General features: G+C 44.8%; 1 protein-coding gene across 1 annotated transcript in view; it reads left to right on the plus strand.

The window, feature by feature from the left end:
• CSMD2 (CUB and Sushi multiple domains 2) overlaps nucleotides 1-15,980 on the plus strand; it is a 655,333-nt gene that overhangs the window by 624,930 nt on the left and 14,423 nt on the right. Inside the window, exons 57-62 of the mRNA XM_023232269.1 lie at nucleotides 1,620-1,802; nucleotides 6,555-6,731; nucleotides 8,130-8,309; nucleotides 8,740-8,913; nucleotides 12,328-12,501; nucleotides 12,840-12,913. Of these exons, the coding sequence (XP_023088037.1) occupies nucleotides 1,620-1,802; nucleotides 6,555-6,731; nucleotides 8,130-8,309; nucleotides 8,740-8,913; nucleotides 12,328-12,501; nucleotides 12,840-12,913 (962 nt within the window). The remainder of the gene's footprint in view (nucleotides 1-1,619; nucleotides 1,803-6,554; nucleotides 6,732-8,129; nucleotides 8,310-8,739; nucleotides 8,914-12,327; nucleotides 12,502-12,839; nucleotides 12,914-15,980) is intronic.

Below are 15,980 nucleotides of genomic sequence, written 5' to 3' on the forward strand. Positions count from 1 at the left end.
CAGCTGAGGTCAGCTAGCCAGTGTGTGGGTCAGAGCTGCTCACCATCAAGATTGTTTCCAGGGAAACCCAGTTCTGCCTGTTGCGTGAATTACATCCTAGAAACCTTCAAAAGATAAGAAAACCTAGCCAAATGTGATGAGCTCTCTTTTATTAATGTTTACATTGAAGGTTGAAAATGAATCCCCCTTCCATGGTGGGAAGCAGAATGGAGAACATGTGGTTATGTAGTGTCTTACAATCTGAGTCTAGACTAGGAAAGGGAATAATCCCAAGGCTGAGAAGTGGAAGAGACATAAATGGCAAGTGGTGAGATACACGTGACTTAAACATTTATTGGCTCCAGCAAATTAGATGTGGTCACTCAGATGTTACCATTTGATGCCCACACATGGTTACATGAGGAGATAGATTCCATGACAGTTGTAACTTTATCTTTTCATGTAGTTGTCATTTATTCTGTAACTTTTCTCCTCTTTCCTCATGTTTACCATGGCCTGGTCTGATCTAAGGACATCTCCTACACATTTCTGTGTCATGAAATGTGTTGATCCTGCAGGGGACCATAGATCTTGTGGCTTTGTCTCCTGTTCTCTACCCTTCTTCACCCCTTGGGTCCTTATAGGTCTCTTGAGTGGGTTTGCACAATACCAGAAGCCAGAGAAATGCAGGAATGTAGCAAGAGGAAGGGGGTGGAGCAAAAATGAAATAAGAGGGTCTGAGATGTTTTTTCTAGAGCTCACCTGTATTGCATAATTTGTGAGTAGCAAATCCTCAATGAAAGGCCCAGCATCGATCACCTTGAATATTTATCATTTCTTTGTGGTGAGAACATTTAAAATTCTCTCCTACAGCTACTTGGAACTATATAATACATGCATGAAAACATCACCTCATACCCCATAAATATGTACAATGATTATTTGTCAATTAAAGATAAAATGAAACTTTTTAAAAAGTAATAAATAAATAAATAAAGGCCCAAGATCAAGATTCAAGCTAGGCAGTTGAGAAATGAAGCTATGCTAAGGAGTTTGGACTTTATCCTGTGGGCATTGGGGAGCCAGTAGAGATGTTTCTGCAGGAAAAAATTTTTTGAGAGAAAAAAAAAAGTCAGCTGGTTAGTGATTGTTAAGATTAGAGGAAAAAGTAGAAGATGGATTCGAGGGAGAGTTTACAAGGAGGGGACATTAGTTGGGAGACTCTTGCAAAAGTTCAGGCAAAAGAATGTTGAATGTCTAAGCTAAGACAATGGCACAGGAGAGGAGATGGGACTACAGAATCAGCTGGTGTTTGTAGGGAAGAGGGGAAGGGGAGAAGGAGGACCTGTGGCCAGTTTGGATCACTGAAATTCCAGACTGGCACGGGCTACAGAGCCTTTCCTCTGCCTTCTTGCTTCCCCTCCCTGTGTGGTTCCCGGGGACTTACCCATGGCCTCAGATCTTTGTGTTCTTCCATCATTGCACAGGGAGACAGGAGCATGTGCAGGTAACTTGTGCTAGGCCTCATTCATGGGACCCACTGCTTCCTCTTAGTCACATCCCAGTATCTTTCTCCCCTGCTTCTCCACTCCCTTTTCTTCCCTGAAAAACAATGGGGTTTGTGTGGTTCTGGTCCATAGGAACTAGCATGGGAGTTTGCGGTGACCCTGGAATCCCCGCTCATGGCATCCGTTTGGGGGACAGCTTTGATCCAGGCACTGTGATGCGCTTCAGCTGTGAAGCTGGCCACGTGCTCCGGGGATCGTCAGAGCGTACCTGTCAAGCCAACGGCTCGTGGAGCGGCTCGCAGCCTGAGTGTGGAGGTAATGTATGTGACCATTCTGCTTCTCCCCTTTGCCCAGTCCTAAAGCTCACCCCTACTCCTGCTCTTATTCCCAGGCACCTGCCCTCACAGAGGAAACCATGGCCCCATTTGAACCCTCAGCCTGGCTGATAGGGACTGCAACAGAAAATTCATGTGCATATTCATTAGTAATCAAAAGACAAACATATTCCCACCCTCACCTCAAAAGGGAAGAAATTTTAAAAAAGACTGAATTTGACTCACTATATCCTTCATTTCCCATATAGTTTCATTCAGCAGCTATATGCCAAGTGCTGTGGAATGTGCTGGGGACACAATGGTGACCAAGACGGACATTGCCATGGTCTGGATGTTTGTGACCCCCCAAAAATCATATGTTGAAACCTGGTCACCCAGTGATAGTATTAGCAGGCGGGGTCTTGGGAAGTTGTTAGGTCATGAAATGGCATTAGTTCTCTTATTGAGAAAAGAAAATACCTTAGAAAGCTCCCTTTCCTTTGTGCCATGTGAGGACACAGCAAGAAGGCACCGTGTCCGAGTCTGAACAGATGGAGACACACATCTTGCTCTCCTGGGGCTTACAGTCTAAGGGAATAGGCTACATGAAACAAATATTTAGTGTGCCAAAAGATATACAAATCCAATTTTAGAAAACTCTCAGAGTAATCTAGGCCCTCAGTGATGTTGCCTGAGGTAGTGCCAGTAGGATAAATTATCATTTTTCCATATATTCCCAAGTTTCTGGGGAAAAAAATATATTTTTTAAATCTCTCTCTCCTCTTGCAGCTGGTCCCCAAATCTCTCTGTCTCTCTCTTTCTAAAATTCAGCCTACATAGTACTCTCCTAGGCAGGAAGCAGGTTTAACAGCTGAGAGTAAGGTTGAGTGAGAAGATCTGGAAGAGGAAGGAGATGATATGAAATAATCATCTAGCAAGATACGAGTGGAATGGAATTGGGAAGTGTGTAATGGCCAGGCAGCACTGAGCACTCACTTAAGGTGGGAGATCATTAATTTAAAGTGAGAGCAGTCAGCATGGGACCGTGTTTTTGTTCAAGCTCATTTTGCTACCTAGTTGTGGGCACAGAGCAGATAATGCATTGGGTACAGAGCTGGAGATTTGCCAAGCAACTAAGACATTGGCAGAAGCGGCAAGGGAAAAGAGGGTGAATGTGAGGCAGAGATGATGATGGATCTTGGCATTTAAGCTGGGTAAGGAGGGAGCGGATGTTTGAGTGGAGTAAAAGGCAGTGAGAAAGTGGTAGGATCAATGGATTATAGGTCGCCATAGGACCAAATAATCACCAGAAAACGAATTCCAGAGGGAGGGAGCTGAGGGGACAAGAGGCAGTGGTTAGAGAGCAGGCTGCTGGAAACTGAGATTGTGGAGTAGTCCTGCAGAGCAAGGGGAGATGTGCTAGCCCAGGGGAATCCAATCTTTTGGTTCCCTGGGCCACACTGGAAGAAGAATTATGTAGGGCTACATATAAAATACACTAACCCCAACAATAGCTGATGAGCTGAAAAAAAATCACAAGAAGGTCTCATAACGTTTTAAGAAAGTATATGAATTTGTGTCGGGCCATATTCAAAGCCGCCCTGGGCCACATGCAGCCTGTGGGTTGCAGGTTGGACAGGTTTTCTCTAACCCGTCACCACCAGGGGACTCCTGCCTAGGAAATGCAACAATGGCGTCAGAGCCCTCTCCCACTTGTCTCCCCAAAATCCTGCCTTTTCTGGGAGTGCTATTTGCAAAGTTAGTTTCTATAGAATTTTGCAGGCATAGCAAGAGAGGTTTGTGGCATTGGGAGAGTGTAATGCAAGGGAGAATTTAGTATATTCTCGCACATGAATGTGACCCACATCCACATCCACACCACTGAGATCCCAGCATGGAGTCAGTTACCATGTCAGTTACCTGAATGTTCAGAGACAGAAAGTGAATGGTTATGAGTTTGGACCCAGAAGTGAATGTTTGTTAAATGAAAGAGAGAGAATACACATATGCACACAGCTCTGATGACTGCTCTTGACAAACTTCTACCTGTCCTTAAAGGTTCTACTCAAACTCCTATCTCCAGCCCCAATAAACTGCTTCCTTCTTAGTGCTTTTTCTTTTCAACTATAACACTTAATATGTCATACCTTAATTCATCTGTTGATAGGTAGGTTTCTTAGAATAGAATAAGCTCCTCAAGGGCAGGGGACATAGCCTGGTCATTGTTGTATTCTGGGCACCTAGGCAGCACGAATGTTTGTTGAATGAATGAATGCCAAGGCCTATCTGTTGTGCTAATTGTATAGGAATCATTTTGTAGATTTTATTTTGGGACCACATAAATGTTGTACATATTCAGAAAATTAAATCAAAGATTAGAAACATGCAGTCTCTAAATATTAGAATCCTTATGGAAACAAATGGACCTAACTATGTATCAAGTTGATGACTTAATAACCCCAATAATTATTTCAACTGACTTGAAAAAATGGAATTTGACTGCGGTGTGTATCCTAAGGACAAAGAGAACTACAAAAGAATCTTAAACTGTTTTCGGCAATCATATTGTTAACAATAACATTGATATTACTATCCTGAAACTATTGTATACGCAATACCATAATATATATGGATAAAACAAACACAAGTTATAAGTTATTTATTGTCATTAAGAAGATTTTCAGAATAAAAGAGAGAAAATATAAAAATTTAAAAGTTAAGGAAAAAACTTTAATCCTAAATTTGGATTGATAATATCGGTATAAACTCATAATACATTTTCTCTTTTTAATTATGTTTTATATTTGTTCAAATGTATGGGGTATATGTGAAGTTTTGTTTTATATATACATATAATGCACAGTGGTCAAGTCAGGGCATTTAGAGTATCCATCACCCAAGTACAATACATTGTTGACTACAGTCTCCCTACTCTGATATCAAGCATTGAACTTATTTCTTCTTTCTAACTGCATTTCCATGCCCTTTAACCCACTTCTCTTCATGCTCCTGACTCACCTTTCCCAGTCTCTATTATCTGTTTTTCCACTGTCTGCCTCCACATGATCCCAGTGTATTTTCAATTTAAGAAGTTATTTTCCCAGCTCTAACTCTAAAAGTCTAGAATCAATGACCAGGTCAGTGGCAATGAGTACTCTTAGTGCCTGGATTGTGGTCCGTTCTCCATTAAAAGAAACTAGACTCTTTGGAGAAATGACTAATTTCCAGGTTGGTGCAGGAAATATACAAGACAAATACGGAACATCTTGTCAATCCAGCAAGGATTCCACCAAAGATAACTGAGGTCATGTTAACGGGACTCGGGAGCCAACTGGAAGAGGCTCCTATTGGCTAAAGATGGAGAATCTGAGCATCAATAAGAATAATAATGGCAATGGATGGGAACATAAGAAATATGTTTAGATCCATGAGTTCAAAATGATTCTTAAATAAACACGTTGGTCACCTTTGGAGTTTGCTAGGAAACCAACTCATTATTCTGACATTTGATTTAAAATAAAAACCACACACAAAAAATCAAGCATTATCTTGCCTTCCTATATGAATGGTATTTCAGGACAAGCAAATATTTAATGATAGAAAATTTCTTTCTTAAAGAACTCTAGTTAATGCAGAAAGAATGATAGAATATCACCACTTTCCAATCCCTAATGAAATAATGAATCTGGTCAATGACTGCTAAAACTATTAAGTGAAAAGCTAATAGAAACCTCATAATGCCACATTAGGCAGATATGCCAGAAATCATTGATGAGCCTCAACATCATGAACCAGAAAACACCCAGACATTCTGTGCTTCCTGATCCAATGCAGTAGGAAAGGCCCAAAACCACCTATGAATACCATTGTCAAAAGGTGGAAGTTGATTACAGGAAGGAACTACAGGGGATAGAGGAATATGTTAAACTATATCTCATTGATGCAGTTAGCAAAATCCAGAAAGTGTGACATTCTACAGGACAGATGTTCTGGTTTCTGTAACAAATAAATTATAGAAGCAGAAATAATCGTCTCTGGGTTTAAAGTCTTAGAGACGTGTCAACCAAATGTCATATGTGGACCCTATTTGGATCCTGATTCAAACAAATCAACTGTTAAAAAAAGAGAAAGACAACTGAGGCAAATCAAGTACTGATTGGATATTTGGTGATATTACGCAATTGTGTTCAAAATTTTTTTTTTTTTTTTTTTTTGAGACGGAGTTTCGTTGTCGCCCAGGCTGGAGTGCAGTGGCCGGATCTCAGCTCACTGCAAGCTCTGCCTCCCGGGTTTATGCCATTCTCCTGCCTCAGCCTCCCCAGTAGCTGGGACTACAGGCGCCCGCCACCTCGCCCGGCTAGTTTTTTGTATTTTTTAGTAGAGACGGGGTTTCACCGTGTTAGCCAGGATAGTCTCGATCTCTCGACCTCATGATCCACCCGTCTCGGCCTCCCAAAGTGCTGGGATTACAGGCTTGAGCCACCGCGCCCGGCCTGTGTTCAAAATTTTAAGGATGATAATAGAATAGACCATCTTTTTTCTTTAAAAAACTGGAATTTGTTGAGAAAATTCGAAAGATTCATAGGGGTCTCGCCTTCCTAAGGGTGAGATAATGCGATACAAAAGCAGCATGAGAGGCATTTCTATCCACGGGGTCCCGAGGTAGCATGTGGCTTCCACTGGGCAGTTCTTAGTCCCCCCAGATGATGACCACCATTGTTCTGCTGAATAACATGTATTTTTGTCTTCCTAGTGATCTCTTGTGGGAACCCTGGGACTCCAAGTAATGCCCGAGTCGTGTTCAGTGATGGCCTGGTTTTCTCCAGCTCTATCGTCTATGAGTGTCGGGAAGGATACTACGCCACAGGCCTGCTCAGCCGTCACTGCTCAGTCAATGGTACCTGGACAGGCAGTGACCCTGAGTGCCTCGGTGAGAGCCCAGGCCCTATGGGCTCCATGGCCAACAGCGGCCCAGATCCTGCATGCCAGAGAAGAAGGCTGTCCATGGAAGATGGTGCAGGATGGTTGGGATGGTGGGACTTGAGCCTGAACGAGAATCACATGCATAGCCTCTGTTGAGCATATGCTGTGTGGCAGCCACTGAGCGAAGTACTTTGTTTCATAGGCACATGTCGTTTGATCTTCACCATAGCTCCAGGAAGTAGCTACTGTTATCCCCATTTTGTATATGAGATGGCTGATGCTCACAGAGGCAGAGAATGTATATTGGCCATTTCTCAGGCTCTAGCCAATTCCTTGGACTTTCCCTTTTCTCTCTTAGGATCAAACCCCATAGCTCAACCTGATTCTCTTTTCACTTCAAAGGTGCGGCTATCCGCCATCTTTGTTGCTTCGTTCTCTCCTTGTACCCGACCCCGCCCAGTAGGGGTTCCTGAGCACAGTGTAGCCTCACAGCTCCCATTTCTTGCTTCTCTAAAGGGTCGTCCCAGACCTTTTCCAGGAAAAGTGAGTCACTGTGGGATCCAGATGGAGGGAAGAGATGGGATGAGGAAATGTGACAAGATTCTCCCTGTCAAAGCCCTAGTCTGTAATTTCAGCTCCGTCTGAAATTCCGTGTCAAGTTCACTTTGGTTTTGAGACCAGAGCTCACCAAGCCCCACCCTCAATTATATGATGACATAGGCATAACCCTTTCATGGGCCATAAGACCCTGCTTCCAGGCTGTCGTCCCTACGAGTCCTCTGTAGGTGCTGTTGGGCCTACAGAGGCCTTGTAGGTACAACAGCAGGTGATAAGATGTACCCCTCAGCAGACAAATCAATTGTCTTATATGGTTCATTAATATACCTGAGTCTCTTCAAACAGAAAACTCCCTTTCCCTGGGCCCCAGCCTCTTTTAGGAACTGAGCCCTCTGGATACTTCCTCTTAGAGGGGGCACTTTGAATAAGGTGAACCTTCATAGCCCAAGTTGCAGTAGTGCCTAAGGACAGTGTGGGCAAGAACAGGGCTAATGCCAGGGATTTGACCAAACAAAATTTAAAATGGGCAAGCTGGTGTGGTGGCTCATGCCTGTAGTCCCAGCTACTCAGAAGACTGAGGTGGGAGGATTGCATAAGCCCAGGAGTTTGAGGCTGCAGTGAGCCATGACTGTGCCTCTGCACTCCAGCCTGGGTGACAGAGTGAGACCCTGACTTAAAAAAAAAGAAATTTACAATGGGTAATGTCCAACTGGGATCCTGTGAGGAGACAGGGCATCCCTGATCTGACAGTTTCCATTCTTGGATGCGTGTGGGGAGTGATAGGGATGGTATTGGAGAAGTGGGGTCCCGGCTGGGAGTGAACAATGCTGTATCTCTCTTATCCTAGTCATAAACTGTGGTGACCCTGGGATTCCAGCCAATGGCCTTCGACTGGGCAATGACTTCAGGTACAACAAAACTGTGACGTATCAGTGTGTCCCTGGCTATATGATGGAGTCACATAGAGTATCTGTGCTGAGCTGCACCAAGGACCGGACATGGAATGGCACCAAGCCTGTCTGCAAAGGTATGTCTGGGGCTGCAGATGTGGACAGAGGGCCAAAAAGATACGAAAGTGAGATGTAGGCCCTGAGCATCTATCTAGAGGGGAGAGGGGTGAAAGGCCAACCCTAACATCTTATCAGGGAATGTTCAAGGTGAGAAAACTGTCCCCTGAACATCTGCCAAGAGAGAATCAGAAGTACCAAGATAAGGCCTGGGCCATGAACATTGAGGGGAGGGTCCCGCAAGCAGAGGACTGGGTTGTCACACTTGAGAGAGGGCATTGTAAGGTACAAAAACATCAGAACTCCCACAGTAAGAGGGCCCCATTCTGGTTCTTCCTGCTTAGCCCAGGCTCCAGGCGGGTGCAGGGTAGTCGGTGATATCAATGATGGTAATGCGGGCTGGTTTCCCAGGACAGCATCAGAACTCAGCCTTCTTTGGTCTCCCTCCAGCTCTCATGTGCAAGCCGCCTCCACTCATCCCCAATGGGAAGGTGGTGGGGTCTGACTTCATGTGGGGCTCAAGTGTGACTTTTGCCTGCCTGGAGGGGTACCAGCTCTCCCTGCCCGCGGTGCTCACCTGTGAGGGAAATGGGTCCTGGACCGGAGAGCTACCTCAGTGTTTCCGTAAGTTGCTCACAAGGGCCTTTGGTGCATCCTATTCAATAGCTCCTTCCCCTTGCCTCCTTGGAGCTTTGTGGCTGGAAGGCCCAGAATCGGTAGTCCCCTCCCCAAAACCAGGGAGGAGCTTCATCAAAGACACTATCAAAGAGGGAAGGAAGTGGAAAGGAAGAAAATGAGGATCCCTTAATTGAGCCCTGGTGTGAGACACTGTCTAGAGTCACAGAAGGAAATTAAGCTGGAGATATTGGGGGTGGTTTTTTTACCTAAAGGGTTGTTAACTGTATGGAATAGTACTAAAAGATCTGGGGGTACCCAGTGCTAGATACATATCTGTTTTCATGAAAAATGGCCTGCACAGAAAAGACTTCTGGGAAACCTGTGCTTTTCTGGTGAGTTGCTTTATTTTTTATCCACCTGGCCCAATTGTATCCTGAGGAGCCCCAAGTCTATTCCAGGGCTTACTCCTTACTGAGATCCCCAGTAAGCAGGTTCTGGGTCACTCATTCTTGTCACAGCCCGTGAATGGGCTCTGGAAGGTTTTCTCCACGCCCGTGCTTTGGACAAACAGTAGGACGTATTTTTCTAATTGCTATTTATCTAATTCTGCAGAAAACCATCCACCTACTCATGATGCTGTTTTGGGTTCCTCTGAAAATTTGCTTCCATCTGGGAATTTCCTCAGAGATTAGGGCCAGCAGCTCAAAACTGGACACAGACGTTTGGTGTAATGTTACCCTCTGAAAATTTGCTTCCATCTGGGAATTTCCTCAGAGATTAGGGCCAGCAGCTCAAAACTGGACACAGACGTTTGGTGTAATGTTACCCTCTCCAGCCTTCACATACTACCAGGGTCAAGTCTGGACTCAGCAACCTTGCTTTTCCCCTGGAGAAAGAGCTGAAGTTTTAACAATTCTTTTAACAATGAATTATGTCATCATGAAAAAAATTTTGCCCATTAGAAAATACAAAAAAGAAAGTAAAAGTCACTTTCCAATGATAACCACAGTTCAGCTTTTGATGGTGTCCCACGTGAATCACTGTGCATTTTTGCATAGATAGTGATATGTATACATTTTCGAGAACTGGTATTGGCTCATGCTGTATGTACTGTTTCATAACTTGTATTCATTGATAGGCCGCCAAAACCTTTTCATCAATATCTTTCTACCTTTCTTTGTCTGTATTTACTGATCTATGCATCATCATTTTTAATGGCTTTAAAGAATTTCCTTGTAGATACAAGTTGTTTAATCTTTTTGCACTGGTGATGAATTTAGATTATCTCCAACTTAATCATGTTAGAAGCAGTTCTGCAATATGTATTCCTGAAAATTGCCTTTCTTGGCTGGGCACAGTGGCTCACACCTGTAATCACTTTGGGAGGCCAAGGCGGGTGGATCACAAGGTCAGGAGATCAAGACCATCCTAGCTAACAAGGTGAAACCCTGTCTGTACTAAAAATACAAAAATTATCCAGGCATGGTGGCGGGCGCCTGTAGTCCCAGCTACTCGGGAGGCTGAGGCAGGAGAATGGCGTGAACCCGGGAGGCGGAGCTTGCAGTGAGCCGAGATTGCGCCATTGCATTCCAGCCTGGGTGACAGAGTGAGACTCCATCTCAAAAAAAAAAAATTAGCCAGGCGTAGTGGTGCACACTTGTAACCCCAGCTACCTGGGAGGCTCAGGTGATCTGCCTGCCTCGGCCTCTCAAAGTGCTGGGATTACAGGCGTGAGCCACTGTGCCTGGCCAATGTGTGTTTTTTATTAAGCTGGTTTAATACAGTGATTTTAAATTTCTTTAATCACCAAAACCCTCTTGTCATTCTCAAAAAAAAAAAAAAGAAATTGCCTTTCTTTACTCCTACAGCAAAGCCCTAGGCATGACAATGCTGGGCCGAGGGCAGTCACGCCTCCCTTCTTGACATATGTTGTCAAACTGTCTTCTAGAAAGTGTCCCAATTTACATTCCCCACAGCAGTTTATGAGAACGTTTCTGGATGCACACCCTCATCAACAATGGATTGTGCCAGTATTTTTAAATATTTACCAGCCTGAGGAGCTTAAAAAGATAGCTCATTACTTTAATTGGCATCACATTGCTTATGAGAAAGGCCACGCCAGTTGCTCTTCATTTGTCAGCCGTTTGTGTTTCTGGTTCTTCCCGTTGCCTCCTTCTGGATACAGTAACTTCCCATCAATCAATTTTTAAATTGACTTCTAATTGGTCAGCATAGACTCCCCAACCTTCAGGGCAGAGGCTGCAGGTCCAGCTTCATTTTATTTTGCATGTGGTTATGTACCTTATGACTCTATGTACATATACACACACACACACACACACACACACACACACACATATTTGCATTATAGCATGAAGTGATGCTTGAAGTGATATCATGGTGAGCTTTGCCTTTGGCAGTCAGTTTTTAGTGACACTCCCTGATGTTAACATGGCCTGAATGAAATGAGTATACCTGTGTACTACCCCAGTCCAGCTTCATTTTATTTTGCATGTGGTTATGTACCTCATGACTCTGTGTACATATACAAACACACACACACACACACATTTGCATCATAGCATAAAGCGATGCTTGAAGTGATATCATGGTGAGCTTTGCCTTTGGTAGTCAATTTTGAATGACACTCCCTGATGTTAACATGGCCTGAATGAAATGGGTATACCCGTACACTATCCACCGCACTGTAAATGTGTACCCTTTAGGAAAAGACATTTGACACTACACATCAAGAGCTGTGAACATGTTCAACCCTTTAGAAAGAATAAGTTCACTCCTAGAGAATTCTCCTAAGAAAGTAATACACATGAAAAGAAAAAACGAAAAAGAAAATAATACATGTGAAAGAAGAGTTATATATAACTGTATAATAGAAAATGCCCAATATAAGGGTTATGATAAAATATAATTATGGCACAACCACTTGTTGCTAATTGTGTAGCCAGTAAGTGATGATGATGTCATAAACATAGAAAATGTTTACAAGATAATGCTAAGTGAATGAAACAAGATTTACAATCACATGAACTTGGCTTTGCCGCTCCGCACAAGTTTACATACAACTGAACAAAGACTAGAAAAGAATGTGTGTGAAAATGGAAAAAAAGTTTTGGAGAGTGGGATTGTCATTTATTTTGCTTTCATGTTATAAACTTCCTGTAATGTTACTCCATTACTTGGATCATTATTAATAGGCACTTTGAATGTAGAAGGGAGAGGAAGCCCCCATCAGCCGCAGCACTGCAGTGGGTGCAAGCAGCTACCTGGGCTGTCCCGGTTCCCAGACTTCAAGCTCAACTAGGAAGGGAACAGGGCAAAGAACAAAGGTGGGGATGTGGGACTGGAAGACTGGGTTCCAGAAAGCAACTTAGACCTGCCTTTCTCCCTTCGTCTTCCCAGCTGTGTTCTGCGGGGATCCTGGTGTCCCACCCCGTGGTAGGAGAGAGGACCGAGGCTTTTCCTACAGGTCATCTGTCTCCTTCTCCTGCCATCCCCCTCTGGTGCTGGTGGGTTCTCCACGCAGGTTTTGCCAGTCAGATGGGACGTGGAGTGGCACCCAGCCCAGCTGCATAGGTGAGAGGTCATCTGGGGCAGAGAGCATCCTGGCTGGGGAGGAGGGACCTTCTTTGGGGCCTGAGATGATCACTTTCCTTCCATGTCTTCAGTGGTCTCATCTGCAAAAGGGAACATCTCCTCCTCTGAGTTTCTGCAGCAGGATGTAAAATAGCCAGAGCTAGTGTGCTTCGAGGAGTCCAATAGGCAGCCAGGGCCAAGGCTCAGGTGGGGATCTCAGTGGGCAGGGAAGTCACGATGTGGCCCCATTTTCTTTTCTACACCTATTTCCCAGAGTGAGACGAGGCAATGAAGGCTTCCATAACCATGTGATCTGTGTCTTTGTTTTGGCCATCCAGATCCAACCCTGACCACGTGTGCAGACCCTGGCGTGCCACAGTTTGGGATACAGAACAATTCTCAGGGCTACCAGGTAAGGAGGTCAGCCAAGATAGGGCCTTCCTACATCCTATCCCTTCCTGTCACTGCCATAAGAGGATCCAGGGGCCGGGCGCGGTGGCTCACACCTGTAATCCCAGCACTTTGGGAGGCCGAGACGGGCAGATCACGAGGTCAGGAGATGGAGACCATCCTGGCTAACACGGTGAAACCCCGTCTCTACTAAAAATACAAAAAATTAGCCGGGCGTGGTGGTGGGCGCCTGTAGTCCCAGCTACTCGGGAGGCTAAGGCAGGAGAATGGCGTGAACCCGGGAGGTGGAGCTTGCAGTGAGCCGAGATGGCGCCACCGCACTCCAGCCTGGGCGACAGAGCGAGACTCCATCTCAAAAAAAAAAAAAAAAGAGGACCCAGGGACCTTCCTCAGGACAGCATTCAGGGAGGACAAGAGCTTGGAAAGCGCAGAAAGAAAGCCCTCTGCCTCTTCGAACAGTGCTCCATGGGAGCACCCTGCAGAAACAGAAGGACCCTAACATCCATCAGAGAAACTGATGAGAAAGGACAGTGGCGTGCAGTTCCACGAACACTTCCCGCCAATCCCGGGCAGGGTAGTTGTGGAAATAACGGAAATGAGTGAGACAGACAGACCTCTGTCCTCAAGGTGCCCAGCCCACCCACAGACACTGAGCTCATGCACAGTGGCAATGAACATGTGTCACACGAGGCAGGCCCGTCGGCATATGCCTGGCCCATCAGGACGCAGGCCCTGCGGACACATCTCAGATGGGCTTTGGGAGGAGAGAACCTGGACAGTCTGGGTTGGGATACATTGAACAGAGAAAAGGAAGAAGAGGAAAGTATGGGTGTGTTCAAGGCAAGACAATTAGCTGGAGTCCAAGACTTGCCCAGGAAAATATCAGACTAACCTGGACATGACAGGCTGGGATCTAGTCAAGTAATGTGACTTATTCACTCGGTCTGTACTCACTCGGCACGTGCTTATGGCACTGAACTGTTCTAGGTGCTAGGAATACAGCAGGAACAGGACAGGCTGGGTGCCGGTTTGAAGGGAACTGCCCGGCTGAAGATGGTAAATAAATAAACGAGCTAGCTTCTGAGCGCACTAGATGCTACACAGTGTGATATAAAGGGGTGTGAACGGGGTGGGTTGCCATTTTAAGAAGGGTAGTTAGGGAAGGGTGACATTTGAACTGTGGCCTCCATGATGAGAAGGGCTAGCCCTGTGCAGAGCAGGCTGAACGAAAGACTGGTGCAAAGGAGTGCTGAGGGAAGTGTTTAGCAGCCTGGGATGAAATCCAAGACAAAAAAGTGTTCAGCATGGAGGAAGGGAGTGGAAAACAGGCCAGCTAGCAAGTCTTCAGCCTCGTGAGAGAGGAGAAGGAAATGTAGTCAAGAGCGAGGCTAGGGTGGAAAACAGCTTGGTCCTGGTGTGTAAAGTTAAACATCCACACACTCTATGACCCGAAAGTTCCACCTCTGCAAACATATCCCAGAGACACTCTTGCACATGTTACCAAGAAACAGGAAAGGTTGTGGGTATAGTCACGTGATGGATTATTATACAGCAAAGACAATGAATGAACTACAGCTCTGCATGATATAGATGCATCTTAGAAACATACTATCAAGTGTCAAAGGTGGCATGACACGACTTTTATAAATATTAAAACGAGCAAAAACGTATTAAATTGTTTAGAGATATGTATGCACATATGTGATAGAATCATTTTTTAACAAGGCAAGGAAATTAACACAAATTTCCAGATAGCCTTTACTACGGAGGAGTGCTGAGGAACAGAACAGGGAAAGAGCCCCTGGGACGTTACAACCATGTCCATAACGTTCTAGCTCTTAAGTTCCATGTGGATTCAATCTAAAATGTCCACTTTATTATTATACTTTACATGTGTTCCATATATTCCTTTGTGTATGTCAGATATCACATAATTTTTGCAAAGGCAGCAGCGTCGGACAGGTCATGCAGGGCCTTGAAGCCATGATAAGTATTTTGGATTTTATCCAAAATGCCATTTGAAGGTGACACAATCTGATTCTTCGTTTGAAATATTACTCAGGCAATTGAGAATAGAAGCACTTAGACAAGGAGGACACTGTTGTCATGACTTCAGGGAAAGAGAAGGTGAGAAGTGATCCTGAACGCTTGTTCAGGATATGTTTTGTAGATAGAACCAAGAGGACTCATTGATGGGATGGATTGTGGGGTCAAAGGGATCAAAGATGACTGGAGGTTTTTTATTTGCACAACTGCATGGATACAGGTGCCATTTGTTAAGTCAAATGATGAAATCCAAGATAAAAAGTGTTCAGCATGGAAGAAGGGAGTGGAAATTAAGATTTACACGTTGCATTTGCACATGTTCCAGTAGGTAATAGGGACACATGAGTGTTTGAGCTGGGAAGTAGTATAATCCGAGTTGCAGTGTAGGAAACAGATCTAGCCACATTACACCAAGTGGATTGGGTAGGGAGAGATGGAGACTGTAGTTGCGGGAGTGTCGAGTTGTACAGCGAGGGGCTGGTGGAGGGTGAAGGCGGGGAGCATAGCTGAGCACAGTGGGGAGGGAGGGTGGCAGTTCATTCAACAGATTCTATGGGGGCCATATCTGTAAAGATAAGTCTCCCATCCTTAAAGAATTTGTAGTTTCATCGAGGAAAGGGACACACACACGATATTTAATTTACACTCTTCTTCACATTTTGTAAAACGCTGTCAAACCCGCCATCACATTTGAGTGTCACAACATTCCAGTGTGATTGTGGCAAGGATGGTCATCCCCACTTTATCCTTAGGAAGACTAAGGTTTACAGAGTTCCACGCAGCCTGTCCTGAGTAAATGCAGAAGCCAGAACTTGGATCCAGGGTCTTCTGACTCTGAATCAGGCACTGTGTCCACAACAGAGTGTAATATTATAACTGTGTTCGGGGTATTAGATGAGGCCTTGTGGAGGAGGCATCATATCAACTGCCTCAAAGGAGGAAGAAAATTTAACCAGGCAGAGAATCAGAAAAAGACTTTTGCAGGCAACAGCAGGGGAGGAGTTGGGCCGTGGGAAAGTGGT

This window comes from Piliocolobus tephrosceles, chromosome 1, assembly GCF_002776525.5.
Source record: "Piliocolobus tephrosceles isolate RC106 chromosome 1, ASM277652v3, whole genome shotgun sequence".
Taxonomy (NCBI): domain Eukaryota; kingdom Metazoa; phylum Chordata; class Mammalia; order Primates; family Cercopithecidae; genus Piliocolobus; species Piliocolobus tephrosceles.